The 18,030-nt window shown below is 56.9% G+C and overlaps 1 protein-coding gene across 1 annotated transcript in view; it reads left to right on the top strand.

Moving 5' to 3' along the window:
* The first annotated feature begins 2,470 nt into the window (after positions 1-2,470).
* LOC116940718 (insulin-like growth factor-binding protein-like 1) overlaps positions 2,471-18,030 on the top strand; it is a 47,873-nt gene continuing 32,313 nt past the window's right edge. Inside the window, exon 1 of the mRNA XM_032950884.2 lies at positions 2,471-3,100. Coding sequence (XP_032806775.1) covers positions 2,641-3,100 — 460 coding nt within the window. The 5' untranslated portion in view covers positions 2,471-2,640. The remainder of the gene's footprint in view (positions 3,101-18,030) is intronic.

Genomic DNA, 18,030 nt, shown 5'->3' with positions numbered 1-18,030 from the left:
ATAACAACAAAATCCAGAAAAACGCATATCAAAAATGTTATAATTTGATTTGCATTTTAATGAGGGAAATAAGTATTATAGACTGATCATTTCTTTGTCAGTGGGCAAACGTACAAAATCAGCAGGGGATCAAATACTTTTTTCCCCTCACTGCATATATGTTATCATAACGCACACGCAGGGAGACAACAAAGACAAAGATCCCCTCTATACCCTTTTGACAGAATGTTGGGGCAAGTGCTGTTAGCGAACACCGATTAAGACCGGCACCACGCCCCGTCGCCTTTGTCTCCCCAGAGCTGATGTTTACACACCGCAGCAGGTACTCGTTTGAGGCTGAGTAAATCTTGGGGAGGCCCATGCCCGGTTCAAATATGCGAGACTGTTATTGGTCGTGAGCGGGAATAGAACCCGGGTGGCCGGGTTCGTAGCACAGTGCGCTAACTATAACACTACCGCTCCCCATAGGCACGCGTACACAGGCACAGACACCCACACACAGGCACAGACACCCGCATACAACAACAGAAGCCGCCATTCTCCACCAAGTGGCCTTGACGTCACAAAGACGCATGTGTGTCAAGCGAGATGCACGTCGAGGCCACGTGGAGGCTCGCTGACGGGAGGTCACGAGACAGACCCAAGTGCTGTGGTTTGACTGACTGACTTAGATGACTGGCAGATGCATGAGCTGTGCCCCCACCCTCCACCGTGCCAACCTGCTGAATTTTAGCCGCACGGTGCTCCGATCGTTGTGAGCGTCGCTCCTCTGCCCTCCGTTGTTGTTGGAGGGCGACTCCTCCTGCTGGTATCAGTGTTCGGCAAGTCCACCCATCTCCACGTCCGCCTGAACAACATCACTCCATATTTTTTTCAGTATTTGTCGCGCCCGTTTAATTCCCTCTATCCGGCCAAACAGAAGCTGCTTGGGCATGCAGTGACTGACTCAGCCATGTAGCATGCGGGCTACATGATCCAGCCAATGCAGTCTTGCCCACCGGAGGCGCTCATTGATGGGAATGCGTCCAGATCTGTCAAGGATGCGTGAGCTCCTCACACAATCCAGCCTGTTGGTTAAACCCAGAATGGATAGTCGGCAGTCTCTTCTGGATGTTTAGAACTGGCGCAGATGTTCCATTCGAGGAGTCCACGTTTCGCAAGCATAGATAAGGGAGGACATGAAAAGACCCGAAACGTCGTGTGGAGCGACGGACCAGGTAGCTTCCAACACAGCGTTATGCAACTGATGAAAAGAGAATGCAGCCCGACTGATTTGCAGTGAGACCTCTGCGTTTAAGCCGGAGCTGGTCTTAACACACTGCCCAGACATGGGAAACTCTCTCCATAACTGCGCCCTCGCCAATGGGGAGTTGAGGGGGTGTGATAGCAGAACATTCCCAGTCAAAGTGCTTAGTTTTGGTGGGGCTGATGGTAAGTCCTCACCTCTTAGTGGCACGCTCCAGGTTCATCAGCAGCGCCTCCAACTCCTCCTCTGAGTGAGCAGCAATTACCAGATCATCAGCATACATAACTTGGTTGACCAATAGGAAGTCATCTCTCGCCCGCACCAGAGCATCGAACAGCCTCCCATTATATCTGTACCAGATGGACATTCCTCTGGTACAGCCATGAACAGTTTATCGAATTACATGGTCGAAGATGATGTAAAAAAAATGTGGGATCCAGATTACATCCCTGTGGCACCCCAATGTGAACAGGGAATGGCTCTGGCTTCTGACCACGTAGCTTTACCAGGGACTGCCCACTATCACCAAGGCGCTTAATGATTGTGAACAGAGAGTCAGGGACTCGGAAATCACGAGGAACAGGCCAGAACCCTGGCCTATTGATGGTATCATAGGCCTTGACCAGGCCAATAAAGCAGAGATGTAGGTCGTGTGGGAATTCCCTTCAACTCATCTACAGCAGACGGAGAGAGACTATGGCATCCGTGCAGGACCGCACCGCTCTGAAACCACACTGGGGCTTCGCAAGCTTCTCCTCAGCGTGTCTGGCAAGGCGATGTTGAATAATCCTCGCCAGGACATACACACAGGACACACAGGACACACACACACAGCACACACACACAGGACACACACACACAGAACACACACACAGGACACACACACAGCACACACAGGATGCACACACAGCACACTCAGGACACACACACAGCACATACAGGACACACACACAGAACACACACACACCAAACACACACAGGACACACACACAGAGCACACACACAGCACACACACACAGCACACACAGGACACACACACAGCACACACACACAGCACACACACACAGCATGCATGCGCGTACACACAGAGACAGCGGATCAGTCGGGACTCGTCAGACCCCGCGTACCCCGCCCTCCCTCCCCCCACGCCCAGAGCGTGCTCATCAGCTGCTCCCCTTCCCGCACCCCCGTGCGGACAAGACGTGACGTCACAGCCCCCCCCCCCTTCCTCCCATCCCCCCAACCCCTTCCTCATCATCAGCGCTTGAGCTCGCAACGCATTCCCCGCTCCGCGTCTCTCGCGCACCACGCAACGAAACGAGCCGCGTCCACCTCCTCGCCTCACGCCTCCTCCTCATCCTCCTCCTCATCCTCGTCTCGCGCCCCAGCTCGGCATGAAGCCGCTGTTGGTGCTGCTGGCGCTGGCGCTGGCTCGGGCCGAGGAGCCGGGCCCGAGCGCCGACGGCTGCGGGCCGTGCGAGCCCGACTCGTGCCCCGCGGCCAAGTGTCGCGCTCCGGAGCTGCTGGCCAAGGACGCGTGCGGTTGCTGCCCGCTCTGCCTCGGCGTCGAGGGGGAGCCGTGCGGCGGCGTCGACCCCGCGGGCCGGGGCCGCTGCGCGCAGGGCTACGTGTGCCTCGCCTCGCCGGGAGACGGCGACGTCGGGGCGGCGGGAGCCGGGAGCACGAGGGCCGGCGGCTCGGCGGGGCGGTGCGTGTGCAAGCACGACTTCGCGGTGTGCGGCTCGGACGCGAAGACCTACGAGACGGTGTGCGCGCTGCACCTGGCCAGCTGGCTATCGACACACGCGGGGCGTAGCAAGGTGCACAAGGAGCACGACGGGGAGTGCAAGTACGGTGAGTGCGCGCGGTGGTGGCGGGGTGAGTGCGTGGGGTGGTGGCGGGGTGAGTGCGTGGGGTGGTGGCGGGGTGGTGGCGGGGTCCGCGACGCAGGGGGCTGCGCGCACGTGAAGACACCCACGGGCGCGACAACTCACGGGCGCTCACGCGTGCATAAGCTCAAGGGCATGCACGGACACACACGGATGCGCACGGACATTGATGGAATTCAAGCATGTATATGTGTGTGTGTGCAGGCGGGTGTGTGTGTGCAGGCGGGTGTGTATGTGTTGTCGGGTTTGGTGTGTGTGTGTGTAGGTGGGTGTGTGTGTGTAGGTGTGTGTGTGTGTAGGTGTGTGTGTAGGTGGGTGTGTGTGTGTAGGTGTGTGTGTGTAGGTGTGTGTGTGTAGGTGGGTGTGTGTAGGTGGGTGTGTGTGTGTAGGTGGGTGTGTGTGTGTAGGTGGGTGTGTGTGTGTAGGTGGGTGTGTGTGTGTAGGTGTGTGTGTGTAGGTGGGTGTGTGTGTGTAGGTGTGTGTGTGTGTGTGTAGGTGGGTGTGTGTGTAGGTGTGTGTGTGTAGGTGTGTGTAGGTGTGTGTGTGTGTAGGTGGGTGTCTGTGTAGGTGTGTGTGTGTAGGTGTGTGTGTAGGTGTGTGTGTGTGTAGGTGGGTGTCTGTGTAGGTGGGGGTGTGTGTGTGCGTGCGCACGCGAACCGCAATTTATTCGAGCGGAACAGAAAAAACACAAAACCCGGCTCCGAGGCCAGGGGTCGCACCCCGCCCCGCCCCTCCCGCCAAGTCCCCGCGGAGCTCATCGCGGTCCCCGCTCAATAGCGGGGACCGCGGGATGGGATTGCGATGTCGGGGGAGGAAGGAGTTCAATCGAAGCGGCCGAGTGAGGAATTCAAATCGTGCGCCCGGGCGCATTGGGCCCGGGCGACGGCGTCCCGGGCGGGCGTCGCTGCTCGTGTAAGCGGCGAGTGCGCCTCTAGCTCGGCTGTAACGGGGCTCCTGGGCTATTTATAGACTTCCCTGTGCACCGTGCACACACAGACACGCGCACACACACAGACACGCGCACACACACAGACACATAGATCCCCTGTATAGCCTTAACAGACTGTAGGGGAAAGCGCTGTTAGCGAGCACCTATAAAGGCCGGCACGGCACACGAGGGGGTGGGTGGCCAACACCACGCCCGGCCGCCTTTGTCTCCCTAGTGGCGATGTTTACACATCGCACCAGGTACTCGTTTGAGGCTGAGTCGACCTAGGGGATGCCCAGGATCGGTTCAGATAATCGTCACTGGTGTTTTCCGTGAGCGATAATCGAACCCGGGTCGCCAGGTTCGTATTGCAGCACGCTAACCGCTACACTACCGCACAACACGCACACACACAGACACACAAACACGCGCATACACACAGATACACGCATACACACACACAGACATACACAGATACACGCGCACACACACAGACACACAAACACGCGCACGCACACACACACACAGACAGACACACACAGAGACAAGCGCACACACACAGAAACACGCGCACACACACAAACACACAAACACGCGCACACACACAGACACGCGGACGCACACACACACACAGACAGACACACACAGAGACAAGCGCACACACACAGAAACACGCGCACACACACAGACACACAAACACGTACACGGACACGCACACACAGACACGCGCACGCACACACACACAGACAGACACGCACACAGACACACACACAGACACGCATACACACACAGACACGCGTACACACACAGACACACACACACAGAGACACGCGCACACACACAGACACGCGCACACACACAGACACGCATATACACACAGACACACAGACAGACACGCACAGAGACACGCGCACACACACAGACACGCGCACACACACAGACACAGACACGCATACACAGACACACAGACAGACACACACACAGAGACACGCGCACACACACAGACACACATACACATACACAGACACACACAGACACGCATACACGCACACAGACACACACAGACACGCGTACACACAGACACGCGTACACACACACAGACACACACATACACACACACAGACACACACGGACACGGACAGGCGAGCACACGGCGACACACGGTAAAGTACAGGCACACTGATAGGCACCTTGCGCACACAACACATAGCACACAACACACAGCACATAGCACACAACACACAGCACACAACACACAAAACATAGCACACAACACACCGCGATACGCACACAACACATAGCACACAACACACAGTACACAACACATAGCACACAACACATCGCGATACGCACACAACACACAGCGATAAGCACACACACATACATACAAAGAGACAGATCCCCCGCATAGCCTGTAACAAAGAAGCTGTTGGGGAACATGTTGTTAGCGAGCACCTATGAATGCCGGCACGGCACACGAGGGGGTGGGTGGCCAATACAACGCCCGACCGCCTTTGTCACCCCAGTGCTGTTGTTTACACATCGCTCCATGATACTCATTTAAGGCCGAGTATACCTAAAGGAGGCCCGGGACTAGTTCAGATAATCGCCACCGCTGTTAGTCGTGAGCGGTAATCGAACTGCGGCCGCCGAGTTCTTAGCACGGCGCGCACCCCGCTACACCGCCGCTCCCCACAAAACAATAGACAAAGATCCCCCGTGTAGCCTTAACAGACTGTTGGGGCAAGTGCTGTTAGCGAGCAGCACCTATTAAGGCCGGAAACGGCACACGAGGGGGTGGGTGGCCAGCACTACGCCCGGCCGCCTTTGTCTTCCCAGTGGCGATCTTTACACACCGCACCAGGTACTCATTTGAGGCTGAGTCGACCTATGGAATGCCCAGGACCGGTTCAGGTAATCGTCACCGGTGTTGGCCGTGAGCGGGAATCGAACTCGGGTTGTCGGGTTCGCAGCGCGGCGCGCTAACCGCTGCGCCACCGCTCCCCACAGTGCAATGCGCACACAGAGACACGTGACACGCGCGCTTTGAGGATCAAGAGCGAAAGACATTAGCGTCTCTGTCTCGCCGCTGCTGCTGATGTTGCTGAGCTCGTGATGGGCTTTGGCCGTGGGTTTTATTTATTTCATTGTTCCCCCATGACATTTCGCATGAATGAGACCCCCTCCCCCCCACCGCTCTCGCACGCCCGCGCGTTGCGTCGTGCACGCGTCCCATCGGCAGCGGCCGCAACTGCTGCTGCCCTTTCCCGGCGGGGGTTAGGGGTGTGTGTGTGGGGGGGGGGTCCCCATCGCTGGGGGACTCTGCTACATCAGGGGCTGTTGGCACAGCGGGACGTGGCTCGGAAAGAGATGCCCGTTGTGAGGCCGTCACCGTGCTCCGAGGAGCGGCACGCACGGAGCGGCTGTTAGTGGCCCGTCACCCTCCCCCCCCCTCCAGCCCCCTTTAATTTGGATTCGCGGGGTCCGCGATGGACGGGTGCGCGAACCCCCTTCCGTGGTAGCAGCTGGTGGCAGTGATGCGGCTCCTCGGAAGCGAGAGAGTTGCTCTTCCGCCGAGAGGTTTGGTGACACTCACGAACCAGCTGCACTGCGGAGTGGCAGGACGGAAGGTGGAGCGGTGCCGCTGCAGTCCACGCACTCTGCCGTGGAACCCCGGGACGTGAGCTCGATTCTCTGGGCCACGATCAATATCGGTGGTGATATCTGAACTGGTCCTGCCGCCGCCCCCCCCCCCCCCCCCTCCACATCCCATCACCAATTGGCACCGACCAGCGAGGTGAAGTATGGTCAGAAAGTCCCCCGGGGAGGCCATCATTCAGCAGTGGATTAAAATTGTGTTACACATTTATGTTTATGTATCTTGCATGATGAGCGTGTACACTGATTCACACACACAGTGGCACGCATCTCACGCAGTGACACGCGTCTCACACAGTGACACGCGTCTCACACAGTGACACGCGTCTCACACAGTGACACGCGTCTCACACAGTGACACGCGTCTCACACAGTGACACGCGTCTCACACAGTGACACGCGTCTCACACAGTGACACGCGTCTCACACAGTGACACGCGTCTCACACAGTGACACGCGTCTCACACAGTGACACGCGTCTCACACAGTGACACGCGTCTCACACAGTGATACGCAACTCACACAGTGACACGCGTCTCACACAGTGACACGCGTCTCACACAGTGACACGCGTCTCACACGGTGACACGCGTCTCACACAGTGACACGCGTCTCACACAGTGACACGCGTCTCACACAGTGACACGCGTCTCACACAGTGACACGCGTCTCACACAGTGACACGCGTCTCACACAGCGACACGCGTCTCACACAGTGACACGCGTCTCACACAGTGACACGCGTCTCACACAGTGACACGCAACTCACACAGTGACACGCGTCTCACACAGTGACACGCGTCTCACACAGTGACAGGCGTCTCACACAGTGATACGCGTCTCACACATTGACACGCGTCTCACACAGTGACACGCGTCTCACACAGTGACAGGCGTCTCACACAGTGACACGCGTCTCACACAGTGACACGCGTCTCACACAGTGACACGCGTCTCACACAGTGACACGCGTCTCACACAGTGACACGCGTCTCACACAGTGACACGCATCTCACACATTGACACGCGTCTCACACAGTGACACGCGTCTCACACAGTGACACGCGTCTCACACAGTGACACGCGTCTCACACAGTGACACGCGTCTCACACAGTGACACGCGTCTCACACAGTGACACGCGTCTCACACAGTGACACGCGTCTCACACAGTGACACGCGTCTCACACAGTGACACGCGTCTCACACAGTGACACGCGTCTCACACAGTGACACGCGTCTCACACAGTGACACGCGTCTCACACAGTGACACGCAACTCACACAGTGACACGCGTCTCACACAGTGACACGCGTCTCACACAGTGACAGGCGTCTCACACAGTGACACGCGTCTCACACAGTGACACGCGTCTCACACAGTGACACGCGTCTCACACAGTGACACGCGTCTCACACAGTGACACGCGTCTCACACAGTGACACGCATCTCACACATTGACACGCGTCTCACACAGTGACACGCGTCTCACACAGTGACACGCGTCTCACACAGTGACACGCGTCTCACACAGTGACACGCGTCTCACACAGTGACACGCGTCTCACACAGTGACACGCGTCTCACACAGTGACACGCGTCTCACACAGTGACACGCGTCTCACACAGTGACACGCGTCTCACACAGTGACACGCGTCTCACACAGTGACACGCGTCTCACACAGTGACACGCGTCTCACACAGTGACACGCGTCTCACACAGTGACACGCAACTCACACAGTGACACGCGTCTCACACAGTGACACGCGTCTCACACAGTGACACGCGTCTCACACAGTGACACGCGTCTCACACAGTGACACGCGTCTCACACAGTGACACGCGTCTCACACAGTGACACACGTCTCACACAGTGACACGCGTCTCACACAGTGACACGCGTCTCACACAGTGACACGCAACTCACACAGTGACACGCGTCTCACACAGTGACACGCGTCTCACACAGTGACAGGCGTCTCACACAGTGATACGCGTCTCACACATTGACACGCGTCTCACACAGTGACACGCGTCTCACACAGTGACAGGCGTCTCACACAGTGACACGCGTCTCACACAGTGACACGCGTCTCACACAGTGACACGCGTCTCACACAGTGACACGCGTCTCACACAGTGACACGCGTCTCACACAGTGACACGCGTCTCACACATTGACACGCGTCTCACACAGTGACACGCGTCTCACACAGTGACACGCGTCTCACACAGTGACACGCGTCTCACACAGTGACACGCGTCTCACACAGTGACACGCGTCTCACACAGTGACACGCGTCTCACACAGTGACACGCGTCTCACACAGTGACACGCGTCTCACACAGTGACACGCGTCTCACACAGTGACACGCGTCTCACACAGTGACACGCGTCTCACACAGTGACACGCGTCTCACACAGTGACACGCGTCTCACACAGTGACACGCAACTCACACAGTGACACGCGTCTCACACAGTGACACGCGTCTCACACAGTGACACGCGTCTCACACAGTGACACGCGTCTCACACAGTGACACGCGTCTCACACAGTGACACGCGTCTCACACAGTGACACGCGTCTCACACAGTGACACGCAACTCACACAGTGACACGCGTCTCACACAGTGACACGCGTCTCACACAGTGGCACGCGTCTCACACAGTGACACGCGTCTCACACAGTGACACGCGTCTCACACAGTGACACGCGTCTTACACAGTGAGACGTTCGCGGTAACCGCGCCAGGCAGAGTCCATCATTCCTCGGGGACTTTCACGGGGACGACGCGGAGTCGTCCCTTCTCCCCCCGTCAGCTGCGTACTCCCCCCCTACCCCCCATCCATCTCCACCCCATGGCCCCGTCCCCCCACCGGATGGGGGCACCTGCTCCTGGGGCCTCGCCTCGGCAGCTGAGCGCAGGGTCCCGCGGGGACCGGCAGAGTCCAGGGTCCACTCGCCCCGACACAAACACTCGCCCTGACACCAGACCTAGGACTATAGCCTTAATCCTAGCCTCATCCCGAACCGAACCATTAACTCTGACCGTAGTCCTAAAGCCAGGGCTCGGCTTGACCTTCAGCCTGACCCTAACGCTGGAGTCGACCCCGTAACCGTTGGCCCTGGCAGAGTGACCATGACCCCGAACGCTGCCATTGCTGCGCGTGGCCGTGAGGGAGCCCCTAGAGGAGGCCGAGGCAGGAAGGCCGCTCATGAAGGCCAGGAAGCCCGCAGCTGCTGAGCTCACGCTGTTGTCCTTCATAAGCAGCTCCAACCCCCCCCCCACCTCAACTTCCCCCCCGCCACTTCCCTCCCCCACTTCCCCGCCTCCTCCCCACTGATCCCCCGCAGCAGCAGAAGCAGCAGCTCCGCTCCCACGCGCACAGAGCCGCACCTTGTAGTACCCCCACCCACCCCCACCCACCCCCTTTGACTGGGGTTGGCGGGGTCCGGGATGAATGGGGGTTGCTGTAGGTCCCCAATCCGTGGCGGCAGCTGGTGGCGGTGGCGCACGCCAGTGGACGGGGAGGGTTGGTGGATCATGTCGGGATTTGTGAATCTCCCAAACTCTTTTGTTGTTGAGCATTGGGACAGAAAGTGGACCCAACTGTGCGCAACTTTGAACGTTAATCCTTAAGATGCGTGCTGGCCTTTCTCCGGGTATCCTGTTTCCTTTCACACGAAACAAAACCCTTAATTATAATAACTAAATATGTTTTTGTAACCGCACGAATTGGCCAGAGAGCTCAATGTCGCAGATCCAGTGCCGAATGTCAGCCAGAACATTCTGGAAACATCGTTCCGGGGATTACTCGGCACGCCGCATGCATCTCGACTCTTTTCTTTTTTGTCCTCATAGCGCTTCACGAATATCGGATGGAATAATACATGTGTATGATTTTTATGGCTCGACACACCCCGTGCTAGGAGTAGTAGTGCCTCACCATAATTAGAGCTATTTCAAGTCAGTCCAGAAGCATTCCGGATAAATTAAGCTTTGAGCAGAACCATCTTACTAGACATCTGTAAAAAAAAAGAGAGCTTCATAGCTCATCGGATTTTTTTCCAGGATAAATATAGTTTAAAATTCTGATTCTCTTTAACAAAAAAGTATCCTTGAGACTGGGAAAATAATTGAGAGGGCGACCCGGCACAGGGGTATGGGTTAGAGGATGGTGGGGGGGGGCACATGGTCGACATGGTCCGCGCACTTCGCTTGGATTCGCCACTGCACCGACGGGCCACGGACCCAGGGCCCCTTTCCAATGAAGCGTCCACGCGATTGGTCGTTATTCTGCGCATCTTTACCTCGGCGGACGTGGCGTGTTTGCCTTTTTAAAGCCAATGTTCTTCACTGGCGGCCCCTGGTGCCCTTTAGGCGGCCCCTTTAGTGCGGCCCCCGGCAATACACAACGAGTCAAAACACCCCCCCCCCCCATCATCATCACCCGTGCTGCTGTCAAACCCCAATGGTTTCAAATGCGTGGCGACCCTCACACTGATGATGTCTCATCGGCGAAAGTGGCCCCCCCTCTGAACATTATCAGGGAAGAACGCCGCTCTAAGCACATGCAGATTCATTATTGAGAACGTTGCATTGAGTCGCCGTATACATCCACAAGCCGGGGTAGGAGAGGGGGGGTGAGCCAGCTGAGACAGTTTTCCCCGGGCCTCAGATTCGAGGAGAAACAAAAAAAAAAGACTGAGGTGAGGCCTCGTCTAGGATTTTCCTCCGGGATCTCAAAAACCCTTTGGGAGCCCTGGCTGCTGCAGCATTGCGAGGACTTTGGGGCGGGGGGGGGCAGTTGCGCTCAGTCGACTTCAAGCCCACACGAGGTGCCACGGTGGCTAGGAGATGTTAACTACCTCGCCTGGTACACAGGAGGGCATGAGTTCGATCCCGACCCTGACGCCTGCTGTTGTATATTTGGAGTTTAAGTGTCTCTCTCTCACCATCATCACGGTGGCTAGGAGATGTTAACTACCTCGCCTGGTACACAGGAGGACATGAGTTCGATCCCGACCTTGACGCCTGCTGTTGTATATTTGGAGTTTAAGTGTCTCTCTCTCACCAGCATCACGGTGGCTAGGAGATGGTAACTACCTCGCCTGGTACACAGGAGGACATGAGTTCGATCCCGACCTTGACGCCTGCTGTTGTATATTTGGAGTTTAAGTGTCTCTCTCTCACCAGCATCACGGTGGCTAGGAGATGGTAACTACCTCGCCTGGTACACAGGAGGACATGAGTTCGATCCCGACCCTGATGCCTGCTGCTGTATATTTGGAGTTTAAGTGTCTCTCTCTCACCATCATCACGGTGGCTAGGAGATGGTAACTACCTCGCCTGGTACACAGGAGGACATGAGTTCGATCCCGATTCTGATGCCTGCTGCTGTATATTTGGAGTTTAAGTGTCTCTCTCTCACCATCATCGCGGTGGCTAGGAGATGTTAACTACCTCGCCTGGTGGGCGTGGGTTCGATCCCGACTCTGACGCCTGCTGCTGTATATTTCGAGTTTGCGTGTCTCTCTCTCTCCCCGTGGTCGCGTGGATTTTTCTCCGGGTCCTCCGGTTTTTCCCCTCCACATTTTTAAACATGCGCTTTGAGTATTTGGCTGGTATAAATGTCCACATGATAAGCCACTTAGCTGAGCTATCATTTGAGGAGCTAGATAGCTCAGTGGGTCTTACCAGCGGGTAAAATCAAATAAAAAAAATATATACTGTAACAAATACTGTACTGTACATATGATCTGCACTCCAACTTAGAACTCGTTCTCACGCAACTGATTGCATTTATCCTAGGATGAGCTTCTGTGAGTAATGTACACGCAAAGACGAATATCCCCTTCTGTAGCCTACACAGATTGTTGGGGAAAGTGTTGTTAGCGAGCACCTATAGGTGGCCTCGGGGGAAGCCCAGGACCGGTGCAGATAATTATTAATCGTAACCGGTATTGGCCGTGAGCGGGAATCGAACTCGAGTCGCCGGGTTCGCACCGCTAACCACACACAACAACACAACAACCGCCATTCGCCACTAAGTAGCGGTGACGTCACCACGACGCTTGTGCCAGGACATGTGCACCTTGAGGCCCCGTGGAGTGTCGAACGCCCGCTGGCAGGAAGTCACGGGGCAGACCCAGGTGCCACGGGTCGACTGAGATGACTGAGATGACTAGCTGATGCACCACCTGTGCCCCCTACTGTGCCAACCTGCTGTGCTTTAGCCACCCGGCGCTCCGCTCGTTGTTGTGAGCGTCGCTCCTCCGCCCTCCGTTGTTGTTGGAGGGCGACTACCTCCAACTGCCCAGTAGCGTCCTTCACGAGCCTCCTCCACAGAGGCCGATCTTGACACCGCTGGTACCAGTCATAGAGATTTGTGATCACGGGCCACTGAGGCAGACTCCATCTCCTCAGCAACCCGCGACCACCACCCATCCTTGCAGCGCCTCACGGCTCTCCGAACCTCCGAGCGAAGGCTGCGGTAAGCCTCCTCATTCTCTGACGTGGGATTCTGTAGCCGATGACAGTGGGCCTGTCGCTTTTTCTCAACCATCCTGAACACCTCCTCTGTCAGCCAGGGTCTCTGGGGAGGTCTGGACCGCGTACCCAAAGCAGCCATTGCAGCTGCATGAGTCACAGTCCTAAACCTCGCCCATTTACCCTCGACATCAGGAGGAGTCGGGGACGATGCCAATCTCAGCCGCAAGCGATGATGAAATTCTCGCTTGCAACTTTCATCAGATAACTGAGACCAGGCCACTTTAGGTTGGAATGGGGTCCTGGGTGTACACCCACCACCGGAGTGGAAGAATGGCAGGCGCATCTTACAGATGACTAGTCGATGGTCAGAGGGCAGATCAGCTCCACGGTAGGTCCTGGTGTCAAGGACATGGGCTCGCATTCGCTGGTCCGTCACTATGTAGTCCAGCAGATGTTCTTGCTTGGACCCGGCATGCATCCATGATGTTGTGTGGATGCGCCGATGCCGGAACAGCATGTTGGTAATTACAAGCCCATGGGCTGCACAAAAATCTAGCAGCCTCCTACCGTTGTTATTGAGCTGATCTGGCCCATGCCCTCCAATCACTCCAGACCAGGTGCCAGTATCATGACCAACTCGGGCATTGAAGTCACCCAACATGATGACTCTATCCCGAGGGGCCACTTTAGCCAGCACCTGTGACAGGAGGTCATAGAAGGAAACTGACTCATCGGCTTTGCCTGCATCCCTCCACGGATGTTCATCTTCGGTGGGGGCATAAGTAACCACGACCACCATTCCTCGCCTCCGGTTGATGGGAAGGCGAGCCCAAAGTAGCCTGGGGCTTACAGCTTCCCACACCTCACCGCCACGCTCCCACGCCCCCTTCATTCTTTTGTTCAAAAGGAGACCTACACCCTGTTGTTTGGCAGTAGAGGACTGTCCACCCCTCATGGTGGCAGGAGCCAGAACCGGTCCACCGGACCTCCTGAATGCCGCATAGATCCAGGCGGTACCGGTCCAGCTCCCGACAGAGGAGTGGCAGCCTCTCCTCTGCAGTGAGCGTTCGAACAATCCACGTGGCCACCCGTAGTGGCTTTTCGTTGTTTCTGGAGTAGCCCCGAGGATAGGTATTCAATCTCCCCCTACCTCCTCGCGGTGCCGGACGGGCAACTCTGTCGTGGACAGTGCTGTGGGGGGAGATCCAATTTTGATTGGCTCCTCCCCTCATGGCATATGTGTCCACCACAGGGGCTAAACGGGGGCTCTGGACGGGTGCGAGGGGCTGGTAACCCCTCCACCTTCAATTAATTACCACGAAACCACGAATTAAACTGAAATATGTAACACACACACACACAGTGACACACACACACAGTCACACACACACAGTCACACACACACACAGTGACACACACACACAGTCACACACACACAGTCACACACACACAGACAGTGACACACACACACAGTCACACACACAGTCACACACACACAGAGGGGGGCGGGTGACAAGGCGGCGGTGGCGGGGGGATTCTGACCCCCCCCTCCCGCCCCCCCCGCGGCTGCGCTACTCGCTCAGCCCTAATTGTTCATCCCCCCCCGCCCGCTCTCACCACCCCCCGCGCGCTCGCTTCCAATTAACGCGGCGTCATTAGGAACGGGCGCACGTGCGGCGGCGATTCTGGGGCCAGGAGCCGGGCGCGGCGAGCGCTAATGAGCGCGGCTGTAACAATGTTAGCGGCAATTAGCCTCCATCTCGACTCGCGCTCCAGCGCCCACCCACCCCCACCCATCCCCTTCCTCCTCATCATCATCCTCACGCCGCGACTCCACGCGGAGGGAGAAGCGGACGTCATTGGCGTCACCCTCCCTCCATGCGTTGAAGCTGAACTCGCGTGAACCCGAGCCAGCCGCCAAGGTGGAGTCGACCCTTTGGCTTGAGCCGTGCCCCGAGATGGTCTCCGTACTCACGAGTCAGCACCTGGGTCCCTCATGCGAGCCATCACCACAACTCTCATAGTAACCCCAAATCAAAGCCTACGCCTTACCCCTAATCCTAACCCTTACACATCATCCTAACCCTAACCCCCAATCCTGACTCTAAGCCCTTACCCGTTTATATTTGATTTATTTAGCGAATGCTTTTACACGCGACTCTTACTCAATCGTAGCCCTAACCCAAGTCTTAATCCTTAATCATAACTATTTTACCCGAGTCGTAACCCGAACTCAAGCCATATCGCTTGCCCTAACCCAGACCGCATTCCTAGCCAGACTCATGCCTCTCCTCCATACTTCGTGTGACTGGATCCCGCCGAGAGGTTCCGGACGGCGCGATGAGCCATGATGACGACTCGATCGTGGGTCGTGGAGATAATGTCCATGCTGGACCGTGGATGATGGATCGCGGCTTCGTAGGGCGCGAAAGAAGTTGAACATTCACACATTCTGCAGCTCATAGAGGTCACGGTATCCGTGATGGGTCACACGGATTCCGGAGCCGAATAACGAGTCTCTGTTCACAGATCGCTCGGCCACGCGCTGCCTTCGACGAAGTCATCGCCCATGGGCACTTAGGGATGCGTGGGGCGCCTTCTCTCCCTTCTGCTGCCAGGCCGTGTGCGGTGCGGCGTGGGGCCGGCATGGCTATTGGGGTGTGTGATGCGTGGTGCGGAGTGACACGGGGGAATTCGGGCGATGGGGTTGTGTAAGGGGTGCTGCGGCGTGAGTGGAGTGTGTGAAAGGTCACGTGCGTTATCACGGCCACATGCTCAGGAACGCGAGGCCTCGACCAGGCAGCGAGGCGTTAAACACAGCCGCCGCCACAGCCACCATCACCACAGCCATCACTACAGCCACCATCACAGCCACCATCACCACAGGCACCATCACAGCCACCATCACAGCCACCATCACTACAGCCACCATCACAGCCACCATCATCACAGCCACCATCACAGCCACCATGACAGCCATCACCACAGCCACCATCACAGCCACCATCACAGCCATCACCATAGCCACCATCATCACAGGCACCATCACAGGCACCATCACAGCCCCCATCACCACAGCCACCATCACAGCCACCATGACAGCCATCACCACAGCCATCATCACAGCCATCATCACAGCCATCACAGGCACCATCACAGCCACCATCACCACAGCCACCATCACAGCCACCACCACAGCCACCATCACAGCCACGACCAGCACAAACCCTCACAGACATCGTGACAGCTGCAATAATGAATTGTCATCACCATTATCCACACGCTGCTGATGTCCACCGCGATCATCACTGCGGGCCGCGTGTGCGCCTGAGCGGAGCGAGGCGACACCGCGCGGGGGGGGGGGCAGTGGGGAGATAGGGGGGCGGGGGGGGCAGTGGGGAGATGGGGGGCGGGGGGGCTCGGCTCACAGATCGCAGCCTCCATCGTTCATCACCTCCCGCTGATCCGGATCAATCATTGGAGGGGATTCTAATCTCACCGTCGGGATCAATGTGGACTTTGACGATTTGTGAAGTTCAGGCGCGTGGGATGGAGAGGCGAGAATCCTCGGGGACCTTTGAAGGGCATTCGTTGACGTGGAGGGGGTGGGGGGACAAGAGAATGTGGTGGTTGTTGTTGTGATGGCGTTGTGATGATACCGTTCCTGTTGGTGGTGTAGTGGTGCTGGGGTATGTACTGTACGTATGTTGAACTTCTTTCGTACCGTACGTAGCCAACCGTGCTAATCGGAGGCGCGGGAGGACGGCCAACAAACTAAACACAAAAAGCTGTTCTAAAGAAATAGTTTTCAATTTAGTATCGTGGTGCAATGTATAATAGTGTGTCGTGTTTCTTAGTGTAGTGTATAGTAGTGTGGTGTGTCGTGACAAGTGATGTTAAGCATTGTATGGCAGTGATTAACATATAATAGTGTGTCACGTATGGTAGTGCTTAGTGTTGTACGGAACATGTAGTGTTGTACGTTACATGTAGTGTAGTAAGTAACATGTAGTGTAGTAGGCAACGTGTGGTGTAGTAGGTATGTGTGGTGGCGACGGTGGGCGTGGTTGGTTGGCGTGGCGGTGTTGGGAGTGGAGGTTTTGTATTTGCCCGGTGATAGGCCTCGTGGCCCCACTGCGAGGAGACACGGGGAGGGCCCCCAACATGCCCCCTCTGCCCCCCCCTACCTCCTCTGCCCCCTCTGCCCCCCCTTCCCCCTCTGCCCCCCCTTCCCCCTCTGCCCCTCTGCCCCCCCTTCCCTCTCTGCCCCCCCTTCCCCCTCTGCCCCCCTGCCCCTCTGCCCCCCCCCACTCCCTGTCTCCTCTGCTCTCTCGCCCCTCGGGTTCAAATCACCGAGACATTGATTTCGTTTTTTTTGTATCTCATCAGCGGCTGCTATGGGGAGCATGCATAGGGGGGGGGGCGATAGGTGTCGCAGGAGGGGATGGGGGTGGACAGACACAGACAGACGGACGCGCACACAGCCGCGGTGGGACGGGTGGACACACAGACAGATAAGGATTGCACAAAGACGCTCCCGTATAGTCTAAATAGACTGTTGGGGCAAGTGCTGTTAGCGAGGACCTATGAAGGCCGGCACGGCACACGGGGGGTGAGTGGCCAGCACCACGCCCGGCCGCCTTTGTATCCCTAGCTGCGATGTTTACGCACCGCACCAGGAACCGATTTGTGGCTGAGTCGACCTAGGCGAGACCTAGTACCGGTTCAGATATTCGCCACTGGTGTTAGCCGCGAGCGGGAATCGAATTCGTGTCCCCGGATTCTTAGCGCAGCACGCTCACCGCTACACC

This window comes from Petromyzon marinus, chromosome 9, assembly GCF_048934315.1.
Source record: "Petromyzon marinus isolate PM22_M1 ecotype Great Lakes invasive population chromosome 9, UKy_Petmar_22M1.pri1.0, whole genome shotgun sequence".
Classification (NCBI taxonomy): domain Eukaryota; kingdom Metazoa; phylum Chordata; class Hyperoartia; order Petromyzontiformes; family Petromyzontidae; genus Petromyzon; species Petromyzon marinus.
Note: the sequence above shows the minus strand (reverse complement) of the source record. Positions and strands in the feature narration are given on the sequence as shown.